General features: G+C 43.8%; 2 protein-coding genes across 8 annotated transcripts in view; both read right to left on the bottom strand.

Moving 5' to 3' along the window:
* Positions 1-228: 228 nt before the first annotated feature.
* On the bottom strand, positions 229-13,400 carry ZNF621 (zinc finger protein 621). Of its 5 annotated transcripts, none has more exons than XM_011950925.1 (5): positions 13,240-13,400; positions 12,416-12,501; positions 5,022-5,148; positions 4,142-4,249; positions 229-2,118 (listed from the first exon to the last, which is right to left on the bottom strand). In XM_011950925.1, the coding sequence occupies exons 2-5, from the start codon at positions 12,437-12,439 to the stop codon at positions 1,058-1,060; spliced, it is 1,320 nt and encodes a 439-aa protein (XP_011806315.1). In that variant the 5' UTR covers positions 12,440-12,501; positions 13,240-13,400; the 3' UTR covers positions 229-1,057. The 5 variants fall into 5 exon arrangements, with proteins under 5 accessions (XP_011806315.1, XP_011806314.1, XP_011806316.1 ...); XM_011950924.1 differs by having other exon boundaries at positions 13,004-13,377; XM_011950926.1 differs by lacking the exon at positions 5,022-5,148 and adding an exon at positions 4,888-4,968 and having other exon boundaries at positions 13,240-13,272.
* A 5,913-nt stretch (positions 13,401-19,313) lies between these two features.
* Positions 19,314-24,541, bottom strand: part of ZNF620 (zinc finger protein 620) — a 13,296-nt gene continuing 8,068 nt past the window's right edge. For 2 of the 3 annotated variants that reach the window (XM_011950930.1, XM_011950931.1), the window contains exon 3: positions 20,233-22,100. In XM_011950930.1, coding sequence (XP_011806320.1) covers positions 21,097-22,023 — 927 coding nt within the window. In that variant the 5' untranslated portion in view covers positions 22,024-22,100 and the 3' untranslated portion in view covers positions 20,233-21,096. Of the gene's footprint in view, positions 22,101-24,541 lie in introns of all 3 variants that reach the window. The other variant, XM_011950929.1, reaches the window with a different exon arrangement.

The following is a 24,541-nucleotide window of genomic DNA, read 5'->3' as shown; positions in this document are numbered from 1 at the left end:
ATGAAATAAAATATAGAAGCCAGTGCTCACAAAGAAAAAAAAACAATGCTCATCAAGAAAAATCTACAAAACACATGCAACAAAGATGAATGCCTTTGTGTCTATTTACTTAGGAAATAAAAGTTAAAAGAAACATCTAGCTATCAAGAGCAAAACTAAAGAAAAAAAAACTTCATGTTTAAAGACATGATTGCTCTCACTGCCATCAACACATACTTTTTTTTTTACTATTTCACACTATCTTTTGCACAGATGTACGAGATTCTCAAAGATGTGTGCCAAGCGCAACATAACTTCAACTGTATTAATACCCCACCTAGCCATGGGCCCACTAAACAATCTCCATTAATCTCTGTGGTCCATTGTTGGAAGCTTATTCCAATTCTCTACCAGTAGCCACAGGTCTTGTACATTTCTCCCAGGCTGCTTATCTCTAATCATAATGGCCTAATACAGGGATATCCTCTTTTCCAAACTTTCCTAACACCAAAGTGTTCTACCACCAGCAACCCCACGATGTAGATACAGCCACTGTTGTTCAAGCCTGAAAGGGACTAAAGCAAAGGTTCAGTATTTCCATTTTCTACCCAGAACAGAGTATATAAACATGATCTTTAAATGTATATAGATGATAATGGAATTTATGTTGAAACAGCTGTAACACATGTAAGGTGAGGAAAAGAATATGAATGAAACTCAAATTAGGTTGGGGGCCGGGCACAGTGGCTCACTTCTGTAATCCCAGCACTTTGGGGGACCAAGGCAGGCAGACCACTTGAGGTCAGGTGTTTGAGACCAGCCTGGTCAAGATGGTGAAACCCTGTCTCTTCTAAAAATACAAAAATTAGCTGGGGGTGGTGATGCGTGCCCGTAAACCCAGCTATTTGGGAGTCTGAAGGAAGAGAATCACTTGAATCCAGGAGGTGGAGGTTGCAGTGAGCCAAGATCACACCGCTGCACTCCAGCCTGGGTGACAGAGCAAGACCCTGTCTCAAAAAAAAAAAATTAGGTTGGAGATTTACTGGGCCTAAGAACCATAAGACTGCCAAAATAAAGCTCATGAGGAGTGAGAAGAAGGGGTGAGAATAACTGGGGAAGGTTTCACAGTGGGAGTAAGATCCTGGAAGACACGCACTATTTGGGCAGATGAAGAAGGTATTCCAGATGTAGGCAGCAGCATGAACAAATTCCCAGAGGTAGGAATGAGCACAGCATGTGGAAAGGTCAGTGAAGGCACAGCCACAGCTGGAGCAGAACAGGATCCCTGGAGAAGAACAGGAGGTAAGGCTGGAGAGGGGCACTGGGGACTGACTAGGGATGGCCCAAGAACCTTGACCGGCTTCTTCTCCACAGGGTGCAATTTCTGATGCTGAACAAAACTTCCATACCATTTGAAGGCTTTCCCACACACCTTACATTCATAAGGCTTCTCCCCAGTGTGAACTCTCTGATGCTGAATGGAGGCTATTTTCTGAGTGAAGGCTTTGCCGCACTCCTTACACTGGTAAGGTTTCTCCCCAGTATGAATTCTCTGATGGACAATAAAAAGTGACCTACAACCGAAAGCTTTCCAACATTCCTTACATTTATAGAGTTTCTCTCCCGTGTGTAATCTCTGATGCTGCAGGTAGGCCGCACTCCTACGGAAAGCCTTCCCACACTCTTTACATTCATAGGGTTTCTCTCCAGTGTGGATCCTCTGATGCTGAGTCAAGGCTGTGTTGGAACTCAAACCTTTGCCACACTCCTTACATTCATAGGGCCCTTCTCCAATGTGGTTTTTCTCATGTACAATACAGTCATAGCTGGACTTGAAAGCTTTGCCACACTCCTTACACTTAAAGGGCTTTTCCCCGGTGTGACTCATCTGATGCCGAATGAGCTTTGAGTTATATCGGAAGATTTTCCCACATTCTTTACATTCATAGAACTTCATTCCACCTCGAAGTATCAGGTTTGGATTTAGATTGAAAGTCTGCTGCATTGCCTTGCTTTTAAAATCAAAGTGCTGAGAAACATTCCTGAGAAGTCCTCCTACCGGCATTCTGTGCAACTCTGTTTCTTCAGAGGCTTCCTGCTTTATAACTGGCCCTTCATTTTTGATCCAGGACTCACCACCTGACCAAAGAAACCACAAGTGTTCCTAGTTACAAAACTGGGAGAAAAGTAGGATCCAGTGTTCCTAATTTTCTCTTGAAGAATGTAATTTTTAAAAACATACCTGTGAAATGGTTATATACAAGCATCTATAAAGGAGGATGAGAGAGACAAAGAAAAATAATGACAGGCCAGGTGTGGTGGCTCATGCCTGTAATATCGGCACTTTGGGAGGCTGAGGCAGGCGGATGGCTTGAGCTCAGGAATTCGAGACCAGCCTGGGCAATGTAGCAAAACCCCATCTCCACAAAAAAATACACAAATTAGCCAGGTGTGGTGGCACACATCTGTGGTCCTAGCTACTAGGGAGGCTCAGGTGGGAGGATCACTTGAGCCCAGGAGGCAGAGGTTGCAGTGAGTGGAGATCGTGCTACTGCACTTCAGACTGGGCAGCAGAGCTAGACCCTGTCTCAAAAAAAAAAATAGAAAAATATTGACATAGAATTGGAGAAGTAAAGACACAGAAACGGAACAGAAAAGATAGCCAAGAAGTGCTCCCCATGAGGAAGGCTGGAAAACTGAACTAAGGTAGGTGAAATGGGAAGAAGGAGAATCAAGAATGAGAAGGAAAGAAGGCAGGAGGGACAAGAAAGAAAAAAGAAGGAGAGAATAAGAAAGAACAGCGAGAAATGGGAAAATTTTTTAAAGACAGACAGAAACCCAGAAGAGGAGAAAGGAATGAGAGACTGGGAAGAATAGAGAAGCAGCTCCAACACTACAAGAGGTCTTGCAGACTGAGAAACACAAACCAGGAAAAAAATGGATCCCAATGTCCTACCTGTAATCCAGGCAATCACCCCAAATTCTAAACAATATCCTAATTATCCTATATTTAAATATTCCACACAATATTCTGGGATAAAAGATGATTAGTTTCAGAAAGTCAGCTGGAACAGAAGTTGGATCAGAGAGCTGTAAGCCACTGTGGTACCACTGCTAAAGGAACCACTATATACAAAAGCATATATGTGTGAGAAGGCTTGAAATTTTCTTTCAAAAAAACGGAAACGCAACTAACTAAAACCTTCCAGGACTGGTAAGTCATCTCAGGGAAATTTTAGGTGGCGTGTGTGTGCACATGTGCATGTGCGTATGTGTCTGTGTGTGTGCATGTGTGTGTGTAGGGGGCTATGATGGGAGAATATTCCTAGCCCTTTCATCTATAGTCCCACCTATGGTAAATATAATGTAGATCTAAAGATTAGGGCAATTGAAACTCTTAAGTGATTTAGATACTAAAAAGGCCAATTAAAGCCATTCTTTTCAGGGCTGAAGGCCTAAAGTAAAATTTAGAGCTATAGCACAAATAAGTCAGTTTGGCCCAAAAAAATCATATTTTCCTTAAATTTGGCTGAAGGCCGGGCGCGGTGGCTCAAGCCTGTAATCCCAGCACTTTGGGAGGCCGAGACGGGCGGATCACGAGGTCAGGAGATCGAGACCATCCTGGCTAACACAGTGAAACCCCGTCTCTACTAAAAAAATACAAAAAACTAGCCGGGCGAGGTGGTGGGCGCCTGTAGTCCCAGCTACTCGGGAGGCTGAGGCAGGAGAATGGCGTAAGCCCGGGAGGCGGAGCATGCAGTAAGCTGAGATCCGGCCACTGCACTCCAGCCCGGGAGACAGGGCAAGACTCCGTCTCAAAAAAAAAAATTGGCTGAAACCCCACTTCTTTGCAATGAAAAATGGCATACAATTAAAACCTCTCCACCAGTAAGTAAGAAAAAAGTGGTTTAGGAGCTACTGGGTCACAGCTTTTCTGCCTCGGAGGACAGCCACATGAATGTGCAGACAGCGCGAGGCCATGTACTCCTAGAGGCGGTCTTTCGAAGCTCAGGGTCAGAACTCAGTATGAGGTCTGACAGTGCAGTGAGTATCGACTTATAAATAACTGGGAGCTTTGTTCCCTGAAGCATAAGAAACGCTTCTTACCTAGTAAACCAGGAAGGCAAAACAAGAAACTTAACCACTGGATTCTCATACTCACCTTGACCGATGCCTCTTGGAATCTTGGTGTCCCAGGGATCTGGGCCCCATGGTGCTTCCCCTCTCTCCAGGTGGGAGATCAGAGCAGGTTTGGGGAATGGAAACGCTACTTTATGAAGAAAAGAGAAAGATAAATGGAGGGGAGATGTCCAGAGCTATTCCTGGGATCTTTCTCAGCCCACCCTCCATCAGGCTATCTGGGAGAGAAATGGAACATCAGCAGACCAAGTGAGAGTTCCGCCAAGGTGGTCCAAACTGTGCTCCACGATAAAGCCAAGGAGGTATGATTCTCCTCAGAAAGAAGCTGCAATCTGGCCCTGACTCAGAAGAAGGGAAACCCCCTCAGGAAAAATGTACCTACTGCTCTCCTGGGAGACCCTTCCACAAAGGGAGGGCCAACAGCCCCAGAAAACTGGATGGACAAAGGAACAAAGGGCTCACCTAGGGTGCCAGAAAGAATGCTTTCCCTCAGGGCCCAGGACCACACTGTTCCTGGAGTATAAGGAAGTCTAATTTCAAAACCAAAGGGAAGCCAGGCACAGTGGCACACGTCTATAGTCCCAGATACTTGGGAGGCTGAAGCAGGAGAATTCCTTGAGCCCAGGAGTTTGAGGCTGCAGTGAGCCATGGCCATGCCACTGCCCTCCAGCCTAGATGACAGAGCAAGACCCTGTCTCAAAACAAACAAAAAAGCAAAAAACAAACAAACAAACAAACAAAAACAAAGAAACCCAGGGATTTCCCTACCCAGTATTTCTGGAGGCTGGTGATTGCAAAACTCTCCTCTGAAGTCATCAAACCCAAGGGCTACTAGAATCCCCAAAACATCTGAGGAAGATATCAAACTGTTACAAAGGGCCACAGAGGGAGGGAGGCCTTACCCAGGGAAGCCACATTTGCATAATTCTCCAGCATCACCTCCCCGTATAGGGCCCTCTGCGCAGGGTTGAGGCTGGCCCATTGATTCTGGGTGAAGTAAACAGCCACATCCTCAAAGGTCACTGACTCCTGAAACAACAGGTTCCTGCTCAATCTCTGAGTGAGGAGTAGAAGGAAGAAGGGAGCAGCTTGAGCTTCAGGGAAGGGATAAACCTGCCTGCAACCACAACTCTGAGCCCCACGGAAGATCTGCTCAAACAAGAGCATCCACAACCACAGCCAGGGGCGAGCCCTCAGCCAGTAGTTCCACTTTCAAATGGGGAGCCCCAACACTCTCCCACCTACTCAGCTCTGGAGCCCCTAGCTGCTACTGATTCTTATAGCCTGGCATCCAGTTGCTTTCTCCCTGGTAACAGCATCAACTCCTAGGTTCCTGGCTTCACAGATCTGTCCCCCGGCACCTCCTACCCTCAGGTACTCCGTAATCCTCTCTCCTTATTTTCTATACACCAACCACTACAGACAGCAACTACTCACCCTGTGATATGGTATGGCTGTGTCCCCACCCAAATCTCACCTTGAATTACCACATGTTGTGGGAGGGACCTGGTGAGAGATAATTGAATCATGGGGGCAAGTCTTTCCCATGCTGTTCTCGTGACAGTGAGTACGTCTCACGAGATCTGATGGTTTTTTTTTTGAGACGGAGTCTCGCTCTGTTGCCCAGGCTGGAGTGCAGTGGCCGGATCTCAGCTCACTGCAAGCTCTGCCTCCCGGGTTTATGCCATTCTCCTGCCTCAGCCTCCCAAGTAGCTGGGACTACAGGCGCCCACCACCTCGCCCAGCTAGTTTTTTGTATTTTTTAGTAGAGACAGGGTTTCACCGGGTTAGCCAGGATGGTCTCGATCTCCTGACCTTGTGATCCGCCCATCTCGGCCTCCCAAAGTGCTGGGATTACAGGCTTGAGCCACCGCGCCCGGCCGATCTGATGGTTTTAAAAAGAGGAGTTCCCCTGCGCAAACTCTCTCATTTTTCTCTTGCCGCCACAATGTTAAGAAGGATCTATCACCTCCCACCATGACTCTGAGGCCTCCCCAGCCATGTGGAACTGTAAGTCCAATTAAACCTCTTTTTCTTCCCAGTCTCAGGTGTGTCTTTATCAGCAGCGTGAAAATGGACTAATACACCCTGTATCCACCCATCCAAGGGGCACATGCACAGCCCCCATCTGCTCCCTTTGGTTCTCCCTAATACTGTCTACAAAGAGAAGCTCCCACCTGCTTCTCTTTGGTTCTCCCCAACACTGTCTACAATGTAGAGAGAAGCATGTTAGAAATATCACCAGTATTTTGCAAATTTCTCTTTTCCACCTTTCTGCCTTATCAGAAAGCTGGCTCTCTTAAAAGAAACCTTTAGCTTGCCCATTCTGACCCTCTTCTCTGAACCACCAGTCTTGAAAGACAAGCTGGCAGTGCCAGGTCCCTGGGCACAGATCTGTCCCCCAGTTTTCTGAGCTCCATCACATCCACCAACGCTGTCGCTTCACTAGGTATTCCACTCTCTGACTCCCTCCCCTGGGGCTATCTCCATCTTCCCAAGAATGAAGACAACTATACTTGTTGATTAGCCCTGTCCACCAGGCCCCTAGGTTTGTTATTTTATTTATTTATTTATTTATTTATTTAAATTATTTTTTTGAGACGGAGTCTTGCTCTGTCACCTAGGCAGGCTGGAGTGCAGTCATGCAATCTCGGCTCACTGCAATCTCTGCCTCCCAAATTCAAGTGATTCTCCAGCCTCAGTCTCCCAAGTAGCTGGGATTACAGGCATGCGCCACCACACCTAGCTAATTTTTGTATTTTTAGTAGAGACGGGATTTCAACATGTTGGCCAGGCTAGTCTCAAACTCCTGACCTCTGGTGATTCGTCCACCTCAGCTCCCCAAAGTGCTGGGATTACAGGCATGAGCTAGCTACCATGCCCGGCCTATTTTTTTTTTTTTTAGAGACAGGGTTTCACCATATTGCACAGGCTGATCTCAAACTCCTAGGCTCAAGCAATCCACTTGCCTCAGTCTCTCAAAGTGCTAGGATTACAGGTGTGAGCCACCACGCCCAGCCAAGGTTGGTAATTTTACATCTTGTTTTTCATTTAATCATTACAAAACATATGTGAAATAAGAATTACTATTCCCATTTTTCAAATGATGAAACTTAGATTCAAAAGTTCAATTACTTTGCTGAAGATCACATAGCCAGGAAATGGTAGAACGGGAACTTCAATACAGATCTGCCAGACAAGAAACGTGGGCTCTACTAACACACCAAGCTGTCTCCCACACTGGGCTCACAAACTTCTCCAAAAACATGGCTAACTCCTGAACCTGGTGCTGCCCTATCTTTGGAGAACAGCTTCTCAAACTCCTCAATTCCAAAAATCACCATTCAAACCATCTTTAGTGTACTCCCTCCAGGCCATATGGGCCCCCTCCCCCAATTTAAATTGGGGGTCATCTATTTCAAAACTACACACACCACCCTGGAAGCCCGAGCCTCTGAACCTTCCATGAGGCCCCAGAGCAGTTCCAGATGGTGTCCATTGGCTACTTTCTCTGTTTTTTTTTTGTTTTGTTTTTCTTTTTGACAGAATCTCACTCTGTTGCCCAGGCTGGAGTGAGGTATCACGATCTTGGCTCACTGCAACCTCTGCCCCCTGGGTTCAAGCGATTCTCCTGCCTCAGCTTCCCAGGTAGCTGGGATCATAGGTGCCAACCACCACACCTAGCTAATTTTTGTATTTTTAGTAGAGACAGGGTTTTACCATTTTGGCCAGGCTGGTCTTGAACTCCTGACCTCAGGTGATCCACCCAAAAGTAGATCCCAAAGTGCTAGGATTACAGGCATGAGCCACTGTACCCGGCCTTTCTCTTCTTCTAGAGTTCAGCATACTGCAAATCACAGAGACTAGACTCTCAGCTTGGAGGACGTTTCATGACCTGTACGCTTTCTCACCTTGATGCTCCCACAGATGATTCCACCTCCCAGAAGAGTCTTATTACGCTATGCAGTCAGCCTTGTTCTTTTCAGATGCTGAAAATAAAATACCTACCAACAGAGGCACAGTCAAGCTCCTAACTCTTGCATGCACATTCTACATTCTGTCTCCTGGGAGCCCTTAAAGCAGCATATGGACTGGAGTGGGCACAGGGGAATAGAGAAAAAGGAATATGACTGTAACTGGTCTTGAAGGAAGGAGGGAAGAACTGTACATCAAGGATAAATTCTGGCAACTCAAACTGCTTACAGCAGCTCTACTGGCTCTGCACGCAGGTCCTTATGAGAGGGTGTCTTTTCAAACAAGAGCAAGCAGAGAACTCAGCTCTAAAAGAGACGCTGAAAGGAAAAAATAAAATAAACGCAGACACTCCTCAAAGGGAGAGCCAGTCTTTAAACTGAGCAATGACAAGGTCCAAAGGGCCCCCAAAATAATGTGAGCCAAAAGCCCAAACAGCAGACTGGATCATGTTGTCCTGTATACAATTACTGTACTGCTTCAACAAGCCATTAAGGGCTTCTGAGGACAGTAACCACAGGCTCACAGATAAAACCAAATTTCACCTCCACTTATAGCAAGTCAAACCTCACACCCTGACATCTCCAGAGCTTCTCTCACAACTTTCTCCTCCCAGCCTACATCCATCATCTCTTCTTCCACAAACTGTCTGCCTCTCCTGCCATCTACTATCCTCAAGTTTCATGAGCCCTAGAAAATGCCTAATATTAAGGAAAAAACATTGTTTTAAGGCAGTTGGGTTTGGGATATCTTTTTGTTCTTCCTGTGGATGGTCCCTATGTACCTCACCTTATTTCATTTTTCTCCACAGTATTATTCATCTTGTCATATGATATGGTTTACTATCTATCTCCGCCCACCAGAATGTAACTCCATGAGGCAAGAATTGTTTGTTCATGATTGGTTTACTAGCACACAGCAGAGTGCCTAACATGTACCAGATGCTTAATATATATTTCCTAAGAGTTTATTTCAAAAACAGTTTAACCATTAAAAAAATTGTTTTAACTTATGAAGAGAGTAAGAAACCAACAGCAAACACCATCTAAACAGTAAAATGCTAGAGCAAATCCATTAAAGTTGATAGTTGACAATTTACCATAAGCTGAGGTTTTACTTTCTGCAAAAGATGGGAAAGGAGCATATATATAGGAAAGGAATGAACATAAATATCTCTGCTTGCAGATGAAATAACTATCGCCTAAAGACATCTAAGAACCAAGAAAACAAACTGAAAACATTTAGAACTTATAAAACAATTCACTAAGTTATCTAGATACAGAATAAGTAAACCAAAATTATTAGCTTTCCTAAGTACCATCATAAACAACTGGAAGATACACTGAAAGAAACTAAGATGCCATTCACACAAAAAATTGCTAAGAATGGACCTAAGAGAAATCAGTGAGAACAGGATGGAAGAACACGAAATGTTTACTAAGATACATTTAAAAAGAACTGAATAAATTGGAACTTACAGTGTTTCTGAACGGGAAGAATCAAACTTGTAAAGATGTCAATTATCTCCAAATTTACTCATGAATTCAATAAAATCCACTCTCCTACCAAAAAAAATCCATGAAATTTGTGCAGGGGTGGGAGATCATTTAACATCATCTAGAAAAGCATGCGTGAAAAACTAGCAAAAAATGTTTTGGAGAAAACAATTGAAAGAAAAAAAAAGAGGGGTAATTAAACTATATTTTAAAAGGATAACACATTAAGAACATGAGAAGACATACTAAAGTGTGGGAGAAAATATCTGCAGAAGACATATCTGATAAAGCACTATTATCCAAAATATACAAAGAACTCTTTATGAACAAGCCAATTAAGAACTAGGCAAAAAACCTCAACAGACACCTCAACAAAGCAAATATACAGATAGCAAATAGGCATATGAAACTATGCTCAAGAGTATATGTCATTAGGGAACCACAATGAAAACAATGAGATACCACTACATACCTATTAGAAAGGCGAAAATCCAAAACACTGACACCACCAAATGCTGGCCAGGATGCAAAACAACAGAACTCTCATTCACTGCTGGTGGGAATTAATGCAAAATGGGACAGCCACTTTGGAAAAGAGTTTGTCAATTTCTTACAAACTAAACACACTCTTACCATACAACCCAGCAGTCATGCTCCTTGGTACTTAACTAAAGGAGTCGAAAACTTCTGTCCACACAAAAACCTGTAGGTGGACATTTATAGGGGCTTTTTTTCATTATTGCCAAAACTTGGAACCAACCAAGGTGTCGTTCAGTAGGTGAATGGATAAGCTGTAGTATATATAGACAATGGAATATTATTCAGCACTAAAACAAAATGATCTATCAAGCCATGAAAAGACATAGAGGAAATGAAATGCATTATCACTAAGTGAAAGAAGCCAATCTGAAAATGCTACATCCTGTATGATTCTGGCTATATGACATTTTGGAACTGGCAAAACTATGATGAGAATACAAAAATCAATTGATGGTTGTCAACTGGGATGCGAGTAAGGGGAAAGTAAGGATGGGTAAGAGAAGCATAAGGTATTTTTAGGGCAGTGAAACTATTCTGCATAATACTATAATAGTGGATACATGTCATCATCAAGAGTGAACCCTAATGTAAACTATCGACTTTGAATGACACTGATGTGTCAGTATAGGTTCACTCCCTATAACAAAAGTGTTACTCTGATGTGGAACATTAATATTGAAGAAGGTTGTGCGTTTTGTGGTGGCAGGAGATCAATGGGAACTCTTGCTTTCTGCCCAATTTTGTTATCAACTAAAACTGCTCTAAAAAATTATTTTAAGTACCAGTGTCAAATGGTTTCGCAGTAAGTTATTTCTCAATCAAACCTCGTATGCTGTTTAGGACATATCGGAGAATAAGGAAAGAAAAAAAGGATTTCCATTCTTCTAAAAACACTGACATTGTACTGTGCTGATACCAGACGTGTATTTGAACTTCTATCAGAATTTGTATATACATGTGTAGAGGCAGGGAATACATGGGAAATCTCTGTACCTTCCATTTAATTTTGCTGTGAACCGAAAACTGCTCCAGAAAATAAAAACTATAAATAAATTAATTTAATTAAAAAGTAAAATGCAGCCTGGCCAACATGGTGAAACCCCATCTCTACTAAAAATACAAAATTAGCCAGGCGTGGTGGCACATGCCTGTAATCCCAGCTACTTGGGAGGCTGAGGCAGGAGAATCGCCTGAACCCAGGAGGCGGAGGTTGTGGTGAGCCAAGATGACACCATTGCACTAGAGCCTAGGTGACAAGAGCGAAACTCCGTCTCAAAAAAAAAAAAGAGGACAACACTTAATATCTTACCTGACCGCAATATCTTCTTAATTGACCAACACCTTTCCACAGAATTTGCCACTAAGGGCTGGGAAGATCCTTTTAATATATAAATCCAACTCTGTCACTCTGTCATCTCCCTGCCTAAAATTCTTCAGTGCCTTCCCAATGAACCATACAGAAACCACTGTCCTCACCATGACCTATAATACAGGTATCTATTTCTTCCATTTCATATTGAACCACTTTCTCTGACCCCTTCCGGTTTCTAGAGTACATCCAGCTTTCCCTTCAACTTCACAGTCCTTGCATCTAGCATTTAGAAAATGTATATTTAAGTAACAATACTAATCTCTCTGGGATACATGCAATACAATTCGTGGGCAATCTCTCCAATAAAGAATTTCTGATTTCAGGCTGGCGTGGAGGCTCATGCCTATAATCCCAGCACTTTGGGAAGCCGAAGTGGGCGGATCACCTGAACTCAGGAGTTTGAGACCAGCCTAGCCAACGTGGTGTAAACCCCGTCTCTACTAAAAAGACAAAAATTAACCGCACATGGCGGCGCACACCTGTAATCCCAGCTACTCAGGAGGCTGAGGTATGAGAATCACTTGAACTCGGCAGGCAGAGGATGGGAGCCGAGATCATGGCACCACTACACTCCAGCCTGGGCGACAGGGCGAGACTCCGTCTCAAAACAAAACAAAACAAAAAAGTCTGATTTCAGCAGGTAACTTTCATTTCTAGAACATGATCTGGATTTCCACATTCAGAAAGAATTCATTGGCATGGGTCCCCTGTCTTCCATTTAAATCTATGCATCCACTCTCTATACACAAAACTTTCATTTCCCCAGTACATATTTACATCCGCCATAGCCCTAGAGATAGATACAAAAGGGAAAACACAGCTTGGCCAAGTTAGGCCTTCCTCATCCTTTCCTGATTATGTGATAGCTAAAGTGAGTTTAAAAAAAAAAAAAAAAAGACTTAAGCTCTCAGCTCACCTGAGGCCAAGTTGCTTGGAGCATGGCGGATGTCCCCCAGCTTCATGCACTGTCTTCTGGGTTTGGACAAGCAAGATCCTCAGGAGCTAAGAGAAAAACAGCCATGAGTGCTAAGGACCCTGTCCTCCATCACCTACAGCAACCTACGGTCATCCTAGTTTCCACATTTCCAGCACTGGATGCACGGGGATTCTACTAGGACTCCCTCTAATTGTTCTCACGCTGATAGCCCCGACCTTCTTATGAGCTGTTCTGCCTGGTCTTCAGGACAATCTTCCATCTGCCTGCTCAGTCCGAAGAGCTTTTTTTGAGCCCATTCCCACGGGCAGCCTGAGGGACCCAAGAGCCCTGTCCCTATTGTATTGGATCTCTACAAACGTAAAGTCTTTACAGAATGCTTATAGGCAAGATGACGCTGACCCAAAAGAAAGAACCTCAGGAGAAGAGGGACTGGGGTGGCTAAATGCGAATTAAGGGTAAAATACTCAGCGTCCCAGTGGGTGATGCTGACCGGAGACCCCACCCAACCGGGATCTTAACACTCCACCCAAGAAAGCAGGCGACCCCAAACATCAGAAACGTCAGTACCGGGAGCGAGAGGCTGTCAGGGCAAATTCTTTAGGGCATAAAAGAGTATCAGGCCTCGGTGGCAAAGGGCTGGACCCGGGCTGTAGAAGCCAGAGTAACCACCTTGGCGGCTTCAGCGAGGCCCAGATGCCCACGGTCCGGGTGAAGGAGGGGCGGGCCGCCATTGGGACCAAGTTCAGGGGAAGTGGGAGGTGACGAGCCGCCAGGGGCAGCGAGGAAGCCGGCACCGGGCGGACCTGGCACGTAGAACTCGCTGAAACCCACGCTCTGCCGAACACCCAGGTGCTGGTAACTAACTAAAGGCCGAGCCGGAAAGGCGAGTGCGCGCTCAGGGCCCCTCTAGGCCCCCGGAGGCCGCCATCTCGGTCGCCCCGCGGCCAGACCCGCCCCGCCTCTCATGGCTGGCCCCGCCCTGCGGAAGAGGAGAGGTCGCGGCGACCGGCTGGGCTGAGAGGCCGGCGGCGGACCGGCAGTGTGGCGCTGTCAGCCTGGGTTTCTCCGGCAGCCGTCCGCATTGCCTTGGGAGTGTCACCGACTGATGCAGCCTGGCTGTACCCATACCTCACCCTTTAGGCACAAGTGGGGCCCCAGTTCACTGGCAGCGCCTCAGCTGTTGGCCGCCTTCACCCCGTGGCTCACCTGAAGCCTGGGCCGTGCGGGTGAGGGGAGAATGGCGCCTGCTTTGCCATCTCTAAGAGGCCCAAGCCTAGGATCTTGCTTAGGTCCTCAGCTGGGCAGTCCTCAGGGAAACCATGGTTTCCACTCGCCCTTTTAGCCCTCTGCCTTCCAAGGACCTAGATGTGCATGGAACCTTTTAGGACAGATTCATTTAACAGCCAAAACACCCTGGCTACGGTTGCCAGGCATCCTGTATATACAGGACATGTCCTATATTAAATGATCTTGTCCAGTGTTGACTTTGTCAGGACACCCTAAATGTCTTACATTTAGCTTTTTCCAATAAATTACAAAAACTCGTAGTTAGAGCTATTTTTCTGCTCAGTAACTGGCACTTAAATAACTTAAATGTTAACACCGGCTGAAATATATATATATCATACTTCCACAAATAATGATCTGGACAGTCCTTTATGGTCTGTTCTGTAAGTTGGACTGCAGGAAGAAAAAACAGTGAAGAGGGGAGGCTGCTAATTAAAAGAACTTATTTTTCATATTCAGGGAAGGAAAAGACTGTTTTTTGACCAAAGTCCCAAGTCACTAACAAGTACTTGCCATTAATTTACATAATTTTAGATCAGTACACGTAACTCTGAAAATCAACCAATACACAACAGCGTCACTCCAAGCTTCTGAACATGAGCCAGTCAGTGATAAACACTTCCTGAAGCCAGCCAGTCAGTGGCAGCCCTCCCCAGCTCTTTGGCAAGTACCTCTCTACTGTGCCCTTCTTTCTGGACAGGAGCCTTTCTCCAGTATCAAAGTGGTGCCAAGATGGACAGACTTTGTTTTACCTTGATCACACTGATACTTCTCCTGAACACAGTTCCAGATACCAGGCTCCTCCTCACCAGGCATTTCCATGCTATAAAGGGGAATTGGTCTCCCACCACTAAAAGATAAAAAATGATCCTGGGTATCTAGATATATTGCTTTATTACAGGGGTCCCACTTCTTGGATTTGTTATTCCTTAAGAATTAGGCTGACTTATGAAGTCCTATTACAGAGAGTATACTAGGTATCTACTGCTGCATAACAAATCACCCTAAAGCCTTATGGCTGAAAACAAAACACACTATCTCTTAAAGTTTCTATGAATCAGTGAACATAGGTCAGTCAGTCCTAAAAAGAGAAAAAGAAAAAAAAAAATGAGTTCTGTGGATGAGGAATTCAGGAGTGGCTTGGCTGGATGGTACTAGCTTGGGATCTCTCATGAGGGTCTACTCAGGTGTCACCTGGGACTGCAGTCACTTTAAAGTTGGACTGAGGCTGGGGATTTGCCTCAAAGGTAACTCACTCACATGGTTGGCACATAGGTGCTGGCTATTAGTGTGAAACTTCCCTTCTTGTGCCGGGTACAGTGGCTCAGACCTGTAATCCCAGCACTTTGGGAGGCCAAGGCAGGCAGATCACCTGAGGTCAGGAGTTTGAGGCCACCCTGGCCAACATAGCGAAACCCCGTCTCTACTAAAAATACAAAAATTTGCCAGGCGTGGTGGCACACACCTGTAATCCCTGCTACTTGGGAGGCTGAGGCAGGAGAATCGCTTGAACCTGGGAGACAGAGGTTGCAATGAGCCAAGATCCCGCCACTGCACTCCAGCCCAGGGGACAGAGCAAGACTCTGTCTCAAAAAAAAAAAAAAAAAAAAAGGAAAAAGAAAAAGAAAAAAAACCTCCTTTCCCACACCAGGTATCTGTACATGGCTGAGTATCCTCACAACACAGCAGCAGACTTCCACTTCCACCTCAGGTGAGCAGCCCAAGAGGTCAAGGCAGAAGTGGCAATATGATTTATGTCCTAGCTTTGGAAGTCACCTGCTGTCATTTCCTCAGTATACTATCATCACAGGCCAGTCATGATTCAGTGTTGGATGAGATACACAAGGGTGTGAATGCCAGAATGAGAATCACTGGGGACCATTTCGGGAGCTGGCTAAACACATTTTTTACCTACCACAGAAACAGTCCTTTTTATAGTACTTTTATTGTAACATTTATGAAGAGCAATTGTTTCAAGTAGATGAATTAGATTTCCAAGAATAATAGCATTAGAACATATATTTGCATACTGCCCCTTCTCTAAACCTATCAAAGAGTATCTACCGTGAATCTAGAGAAATGGACACACATATATGGGCGTACGTACATGTACACATTTATACACCACAAACTCTAAAGAGTATCAGACAGTTATTCCAATTAGTTCTAACTTGAACTAACTAGAAGGAACAAGATTGGACATGTAACTCCTCCATTTGGTATTATGGTGCAGGGAGAAGAGATGAAAGTCTTGGTAGGCGAGACAAAGTGCCTAAAATCCCCAGGTTGGAACCATGACAGGAATCATGAGCAGTCTGAGGAGAAAATTGGGACCATGCTACAAGAGGCCCATTCTTTTCCAGAACAGCTTCAACAGAAACAATCTATACGCAGTGCTGCTTAGAGGAAGCTAAAGAGCAAAGTGAACCAAAAGATATGGGAAACTTTAGACTTTGCAACTGTGAGTCAGTTCACATAACAGCAAAATTAAAGTCTCTGGAGCTGAATGTCTCTTTCCTGATCAATGCCAGAGAGATTAGCGCTCCCTAAAAACACACCATTCCCACCCACTAGCCACTACAATAAGGCAAAAAACAAAAAAGCATCCAGAATTAGAAAGGAAGAAGTAAAACTGTTATTTGCAAACATGATTCTCAATGTTGAAAAATCCTATGGAATCTATAAAATGTTACTAGAACTAATAAGTGAGTTGTGCAAGGTTGCAGGATATGCGGTTAATATATAGAAACCAATTATATTCCTATATGTCAGCAAAAACTGGAAATTCACTGTTTATTATTACAAGTATCATAAGTTATTCAGTACTTATGCATGAAAAAGATGAAATTTTTAGATGCATCTGGGGAAAAGTGTGAAAGATCTGCACAGTAAAAATTATAAAACATTGCTGAAGGAAATTAATATCTAAATAAATGGGGAGATCTACCATGTCCATGGGTCAAAAGACTCTATATAGTTGTCAATTCTCCATAAATTGATCATTATATTCAATGCAATCCCAATCAAACTCCCAGGAGGTGTTTTATAGAAACTGAAAAACTGATTCTAAAATTCATATGCAAATGCAAAAGACCTCTAATGGCCAAAACACCCTGACAAAGAACAAAGTCAGAGAACTAACACTATATGACTTCAACACTTATTAGATAACTACAATAACAAAGGCAGTGCCTTAATGGCATCAAGACAAACAGATCAATGGAACAGAATCTATAAATAGACCCACACATATATGGACTTCTGATTCACAATGGTACAAAGGCAATTCAATGGGGGAACTTTTTTCACAAAATGGTATTACAGACCAGGCAACAGTGGCACAGACTTGTAGTCTCAGCTTCTCAGGAGACTGAGGCAGGAGGATCACTTGAGACCACGAATTCAAGGGTACAGTACACTATAATCATGCCTGTGAATAACAGTGCACTTCAGCTTGTACAACATAGTAAGACCCATCTCTTAAAAAAAAAAAATGGTGCTACAATAGGATAATTATATGAAGTAAAAAAAAAAAAAAAACTTAGATCCTTGCCTCAGACAAAAATTAACTCAATAGATGATATAATTAAATGTAAAGCCTAAAACTATAAAACTTCTGGCCAGGCACGGTGGCTCACACCTGTAATCTCAGCACTTTGGGAGACCGAGGCGGGCAGATCACTTAAGGTCAGGATTTCGAGACCGGCCTGGCCAACATGGCAAAACCCCATCTCTACTAAAAATACAAAAATTAGCTGGGCATGGTGGCACAGGCCTGTAATCCCAGCTACTCAGGAGGCTAAGGCAGGATAATTGCTTGAACCTAGGAGGTGGAAGTTGCAGTGAGCAACCTCTGAAGTTGCAGATTGAGATCCTGCCACTCTGCCACTGCACTCAAGCCTGGGCAACAGAGTGAGACTCTGTAAAACAAACAAACAAACAAAAAAACAAAACTATAGAACTTCTAAAAGGAAAACAGGAAAAATATCTTTGCAAATGTGGGTAAAGCAAAGATGTCTTAGATTTGACTCTGAAACCATGATCCATTCAAAAAAAAAAACAGGCTAGGCACAGTGGCTCACGCCTGTAATTCCAGCACTTTGGGAGGTCAAGGCAAGAGGCTCACTGGGCCCAGAAGTTCAAGACCAGCCTGTGCAACACACTGAGACCCCATCTCTATTTAAAAATAAATAAAATAAATAAACTGATAAATCAGATTTCATGCATACTAATGTCTTCTGCTCTTTAAAAGACACTGTCATCATGTGCACCTGTAATCCCAGCTACTTGGGAGGCTGAGGTGGGAGGATCACTTGAACCTGGGAGGCAGAGGTTGCAGTAAGCCAAGATGGTGCCACTGCACTCCAGCCCGGGCAAGAGTGAAACCCCATCTCAAAAAAGAAAAAAACAAAAAAACCAAAAAAAAACACTGTTATGAGAATGAAAAGACAAACCACAGGCTAGAAGAAAATATTTAAAAATCACATATCTGAAAAAGACTTGTATCCACAATAAATAATGACCTCTCAAAGACTGATAAAACAAAACCCAGTAAAAACATGGGCAAAAGATATGAGCAGACACTTCATCAAATAAGATATATGGAACACAAATAAGCACAATAGTCATTAGAGAAATGCAAATTAAAACCACAATGGGATAGCATTAAACAATTAGAATAGCTAAAATTTTAAAACCTGACATCAAGTGTAGGCATAGATGTATTGGAAGTACAACTGTCATACAATACAAGTGGAAATGTACAGTGGCACAAATTCTTTCGTAAAACAGTTTTGAAGATTCTCAAAAAGTTAAATAGGGTATGGTGGTGCACACCTGTAGTCCCAGCTACTGAGAGTAGGACAGAAGGACTGAGGCAGGAGGATACGCTGAGCCCAGGGGTTTGAGTCCAGCCTCAACAACAAAGCAAGAACCGCCCCCTCCCAACCTCTAAAAAATAAAAATGCAATAAAAATGGAAAACGTTTAATATACACAACCTACCTAATGACCTAGCTATTCCACTCCTGGTATCAAGATAAATGAAAGCATATATTCTTACAAAGATGTGGACACAAATGTTCATAGCAGCTTTATTTGTAATAGCCAAAAACTGGAAACAACCCAAATGGCCATCAACAGGTCAATGAATAAACAAATTATGGCATATCCATACAGTGGACTACTACTCAGCAATAAAAAAGAATGAACTATTGATATATATGCAACAACATGGGTGAATCTCAAAGTAATTATGCTGAGTGAAAGACACCAGACCAAAAAATAAACGAAAATTAATCCAAGTGACAGAAAGCAAGCCAGTGGTTGCCTGTGAAGGGCCAAGAAGAAGGGATTAGGGAGGGGTACAAGCAAAGTTTTGGGGTGGTGGCTGATTATTATCTTGAACTGTGATAATTGTTTCACTGGCATATTGATAAGTCAAAACTTATCAATAGGATTATAATAATAGGTAATTTTGTTTTTTGGAGGCAGGGTCTCACTGTCGCCTAGGCTGGAGTGCAGTGGCATGATCTCAGCTCATTGCAACCTCTGCCTTCCTGGTCTCCTGCCTCAGCCTCCCAAGCAGCTGGGACTACATGTGTGTGCCACCATGCCCAGCTAATTTTTTGTATTTTTAGTAGAGACAGGGTTTCAGCATGTTAGCCAGGATGGTCTTAATCTCCTGACCTCGTGATCTGCCCACCTCAGCCTCCCAAAGTGCTGAGATTACAGGCCTGAGCCACTGCCCCCGGCCAATAATAGGTAATACTTTTATTATATGCAGTCACTGTTTGAAACACTTCTACATGTATTAATGCATTTAATCCCCAACACAAACTTATGAGGTAGATTAACTGTCATCCTCATTTTACAGATAAGGAAACTAGTGCAGTTTTTGTAACTTAACCAACGACAAACACCTGGGCTCAAACCAAAATCTGCCTGGCTCTGTATTATTAATCACTACTCTCTGCTTCCTGCAACAGGCAAAATCAAGCTGGCTGCCAGAGGGGATGCTAAAACCTAACACATTTACGTCTTCCCTCATTTCCACAGATAACAGCAATAATGGTAGGTTCTTCCATGATCATAAAAAATAACTAGATGGAGTTGCAAGAAAATGCTTCCAGCTTTGAGATCACTTGATACAGCAATGAGAAGAATAAATTTAAGACAAATGGTGCCTTGCACCTGACTCAAAGAGTATATACATCCTGACTTTTGCAAAGGCACAGACTACAACTGTCTAGTGAAGACAAACTGAAGAGTAAGTAAGTAGGGTGGGTGTACACTGAACCTGAGATAGGTCTCTGAAGTTTGCACCCTACTAGGAATGTCTTCCAAGATGCATGTGGCTCCACATGGACAGGGCCCGTTTTTTAATTTAGGAGACTTCTGACATACGGACTGTAATAGGGTATCCGTGTATCTGTTTTTTTATTTACTGGTTTACTTCTTGTGTAGTGTTGCAAATATAAGAAAGGATGCATGGGAAATAAAGGTTTCGGATTTAAAGGGCCTGAATTGCCTTATACTTATACTTTGGAGTATAGAATTGCAGGGGAAAACATTTTCCATGAGAAGTCTGAAGGCATACACATTGCCATCTGACTTTGAAGGTTGCTGCTGAAAAATCTAATGCCATTTTCATTTTTTATTTTTTTGACAGAAAGTGTTACTCTGTCGCCCAGGGTGGAGTGCAGTGGTGTGATCTTGGCTCACTTCAACCTCTGCCTCAGTGGTTCAAGTGATTCTCCTGCCTCAGCCTCCCGAGTAGCTGGGATTACAGGCATGCAAGACCACGCCTGCCTAATTTTTGTATTTTTTTTTTTTTTCCAGGAGAGACAGGGTTTCACCATATTGTTCAGGCTGGTCTCGAACTCCTGACCTCCTGATCCGCCCGCCTTGGCCTCCCACAGTCCTGGGATTACAGGCATGAGCCACCGCACCTGGCCCCACTTTAATTTCTGATCTTTTGTTGTCTCTCTCTAGAAACTTTTAGGGTCTCATTTTTTTCTCCATGATCCTCTTATTCAAACTTGGTGTTTTCGTAATTCACAGCAATTTTCCTTAATGTAGGTTTCCCTTGAATCCATCCTGCTGGGCACCCAGCATATCCTTTAAATCTGGAAACTTACATTTCCTTTCATGTTTCTAAGTTTGGTTTTTGTTTTTCCTTTTTTTTTTTTTTTTTTTTTGGTCTTCTCTAACCATAAAGAGACTTCATGTTGGGGAAACGGGTTCAAAAAACTTAAGGAAGATTTCATGATGAAAGCCAAGTGTCTACCCAGGAAGGACAGCGAGGACACTGAAAAAGAGCATGAAAATAAAGAGAAAAAATGAGAGGCACTGTGGGCCGAACTATGGATAGCCCTATGCTTGGACAGGTGTCTTCTGAGTGTGTAGTTTCTGATGCAGAATGAATCTTCCACACCAGCTGAAGGTTTTACCACACACTTTACACTCATAAGGTTTCTCGCCAGTGTGAACTCGCTGGTGCTGAATCAGGGTTATTTTCTGATTAAATGCCTTCCCACACTCCTTACATTCAAAGGGCTTCTCCCCAGTGTGAATTCGCTGATGCTGAGTCAAGGCTGTGTTGGAGCTTAGTCGTTTTCCACACTCTTTACATTCATAAGGTTTCTCCCCAGTGTGCATTCGCTGATGGACAGTGAAACTTGAGCTACAACTGAAAGTTTTCCAACATTCGTTACATTCATAGAGCTTCTCCCCAGTGTGGAACCTCTGGTGCTGGAGGAAGACAGAGCTGCTACTGAAGGCCTTGCCACACTCCTTACATTCATAGGGCTTTTCTCCAGTGTGGATTCTCTGATGCTGAATCAAGGCTGTGTCTGAACTTAAACCTTTTCCACATTCTTTACATTTAAATGGTTTCTTTCCAGTGTGGATTATCTGATGCCGAATAAGTAATGAGTTATATCTGAAGTCTTTTCCACATTCTTTGCATTCAAAAGACTTTTCACCAGTGTGACATTTCTGATGTTGGTGGAAGTCTACCATTCGAATGAAATATCTGCCACATTGTCCACATTCATAAGATATCTGACCACTAGGAATTGTCTGATTTGTAGTGAGCTGTGTGCTGACACTAATATTTTTTCCTAATTTCTCAAACTTCTCTCCATTCTTGATCGCATAGGCCTCATGGTACCTGGCTGAGGTATCTGTGAAATGTCTCCTCTTTGACTTTTTCTTAATTATCCAATTACCTTGGGCCTGCTCTAGGCTGCTCCCAAAGTCAAGGTGCTGGGAAACATTCCCTGGCAGCACCCCCACCATCAGTCTGAAGGATACTGTTTCTTTGGACACATGCTCCTTTGGAGTTAATCTTTCCTTCTCAGTTCTGGCCTCATCCCCTATCACAAAAAGAAAATACAAGTGTCAATCCCTGATAACACACACACACACACACAATCTGTGCTGAAGAAGAAACAGAATTAAGTGGTTCTAACTTGCCCTGAGTATATGGATATTTTCTAATATGCTCACAAGAGGGCTGCCTAAGATCACCACACAACAGAGCCCCACAGGGACATGAAAACTCTGAGAGGGGAGGCAAGCAAGGCCAGGAGACATTCCCATAAACAGTGTGCAAACCAGAAAACTGCAAAGACTGTTAAATTAGGGCAGAAAGACTAAGAAAAGTGAATGAGGTGGATAAAGACACAAACATAGAAAAGTAACAAATGGAAATCCATAAGTGAGAGGAAGACTCCCGAGATTAGAGAAGGGGCAGGTTAGGCAGCTCAAGCACTACAACAGGTCCCACAGGCTGAGATTCCTTAAGAGATGCTTGTTAGAAGACATTATCCATGTCATAATCTTGAAAAGAGAGCTGATCTCCACCATCAAGCTGGCTCTAGTAAAGCAGCAGGCTCTCATGCAGTGGTTGAGGATGCCATGCATGGCAACCACCACAGCATCCTGAAGGAGAAAGGAAGGTTTGGAGGCTTGCCTTTAAAACCAAAGAGCCGTGGAAATGTGAAGAACTCGTCCAAGAGTGAACGTAAGTCCCAAAGAGGGCCTGGTAATGATGCTTGCTATTTTTCCTAAAAGGTCTCATAGTTTGTGCATTTGTTTAATACAACAGTTTGAAAAGTGAACTACTAAACTCACATGATAATAAGGGAAAACCAAAGAGAAATATTCCCTCCACTATCAAAACCTTTTGCGGATTAAATAAAATCTTCAGCCTGCATGCATTCACAAAAAATTGTTCAGAAAATATTTTTACTCAGATGACGTAGGGTCCTGAGGTCACATCCAGAAAGGTACAACTTAAACTCAAGACTTGGGAGTGGATCAGTAATGGGCATTCTCTGCAGAAGAGCACAGAAAATTTTCACAGGCAGAGAAGGGGTAAAGCAGAACAAGAAAGAATAAAAAATATACTATGTTTTATTCATTTATTTACTTTTGAGATAGAGTCTCGCTGTGTCACGCAGGTTGGAGTGCGGTAGCGCAATCTTGGCTCACTGCAACCTCTACCTCCTGGGTTCAAGTGATTCTCATGCCTCAGCCTCCCCAGTAGCTGGTACTACAGGTGCACACCACCACACCCAGCTAATTTTTGATGGTTTTTTTTTTTTTTTGAGACAGAGTCTCGCTCTGTCACTCAGGCTGGTGTAGGGTCCAGCCCTACTGGGCCTGTGGGTTTTTCTCCTCATGTGTGGAGACAAGAGATTGTATAAATAAAGGCACAAGACAAAGAAAAAGAAGAAAAGACAGCTGGGCCCGGGAGACCACTACCACCAAGATGCGGAGACCAGCCCTAAATGCCTGGCCATGCTATTTATTGTGTACAAGGCAAAGGGGCAGGGTATGGAGTGAGAGTCATCTCCAATGATAGGTAAGGTCACGCGAGTCATGCGTCCACCGGACAGGGGGCCCTTCCCTATTTGGTAGTCAAGGCGGAGAGAGGGGACAGCTTATGTCATTATTTCTTCTGTGCATTTCAAAGGCTTATAGTACTGTCACTAATTCTGCTACTGCTATCTAGAAGGCGGAACCAGGTGTATAGGGCGGAACATGACAGTGGACCAGGAGCGTGACCACTGAAGCACAGCATCACAGGGAGACAATTAGGCCTCCGGATGGCTGCAGGCGGGCCTGATTGATGTCAGGCCTTCCACAAGAGGTGATGGAGCAGAGTCTTCTCTAACTCCCCCAGGGAAAGGGACACTCCCTTTCCCAGTCTGCTAAGTAACGGGTGCCTTCCCAGGCACTGGTGCTACCGCCAGACCAAGAAGCCCTCTAGTTGCCCTGTCTGGGCGTGACAGAGGGCTCACACTCTTGTCTTCTGGTCACTTCTCACCGTGTCCCTTCAGCTCCTATCTCTGTATGGCCTGGTTTTTCCTAGGTTATAATCATAGAACAAAGATTATTATAATATCGGAATAAAGAGTAATGCTACAAACTAACGATTAATAATATTAATATACAATCATATATATAATCTATTTCTAGTATAACTATTCTTACTCTTTTCTTTATTATATATTTTCTTTATTATACTGGAACAGCTTGTGCCCTCGGTCTCTTGCCTTGGCACCTGGGTGGCTTGCCGCCCACAGGCTGGAGTGCAGTGGTGCGATCTCAGCTCACTGCAACCTCCACCTCCTAGGTTCAACAGCCTCCTAAGTAGCTAGGATTACAGGCATGTGCTACCACATCCATGCTAACATTTTGTATTTTTAGTAGAGATGGAGTTTCACCATGTTGGCCAGGCTGGTCTTGAACTCCTGACCTCAGGTGATCCACCCACCTCAGCCTCCCAAAGTGCTGGGATTACAGGCAT

Source organism: Colobus angolensis, unplaced genomic scaffold (genome assembly GCF_000951035.1).
Source record: "Colobus angolensis palliatus isolate OR3802 unplaced genomic scaffold, Cang.pa_1.0 Scaffold311, whole genome shotgun sequence".
Classification (NCBI taxonomy): domain Eukaryota; kingdom Metazoa; phylum Chordata; class Mammalia; order Primates; family Cercopithecidae; genus Colobus; species Colobus angolensis.
Note: the sequence above shows the minus strand (reverse complement) of the source record. Positions and strands in the feature narration are given on the sequence as shown.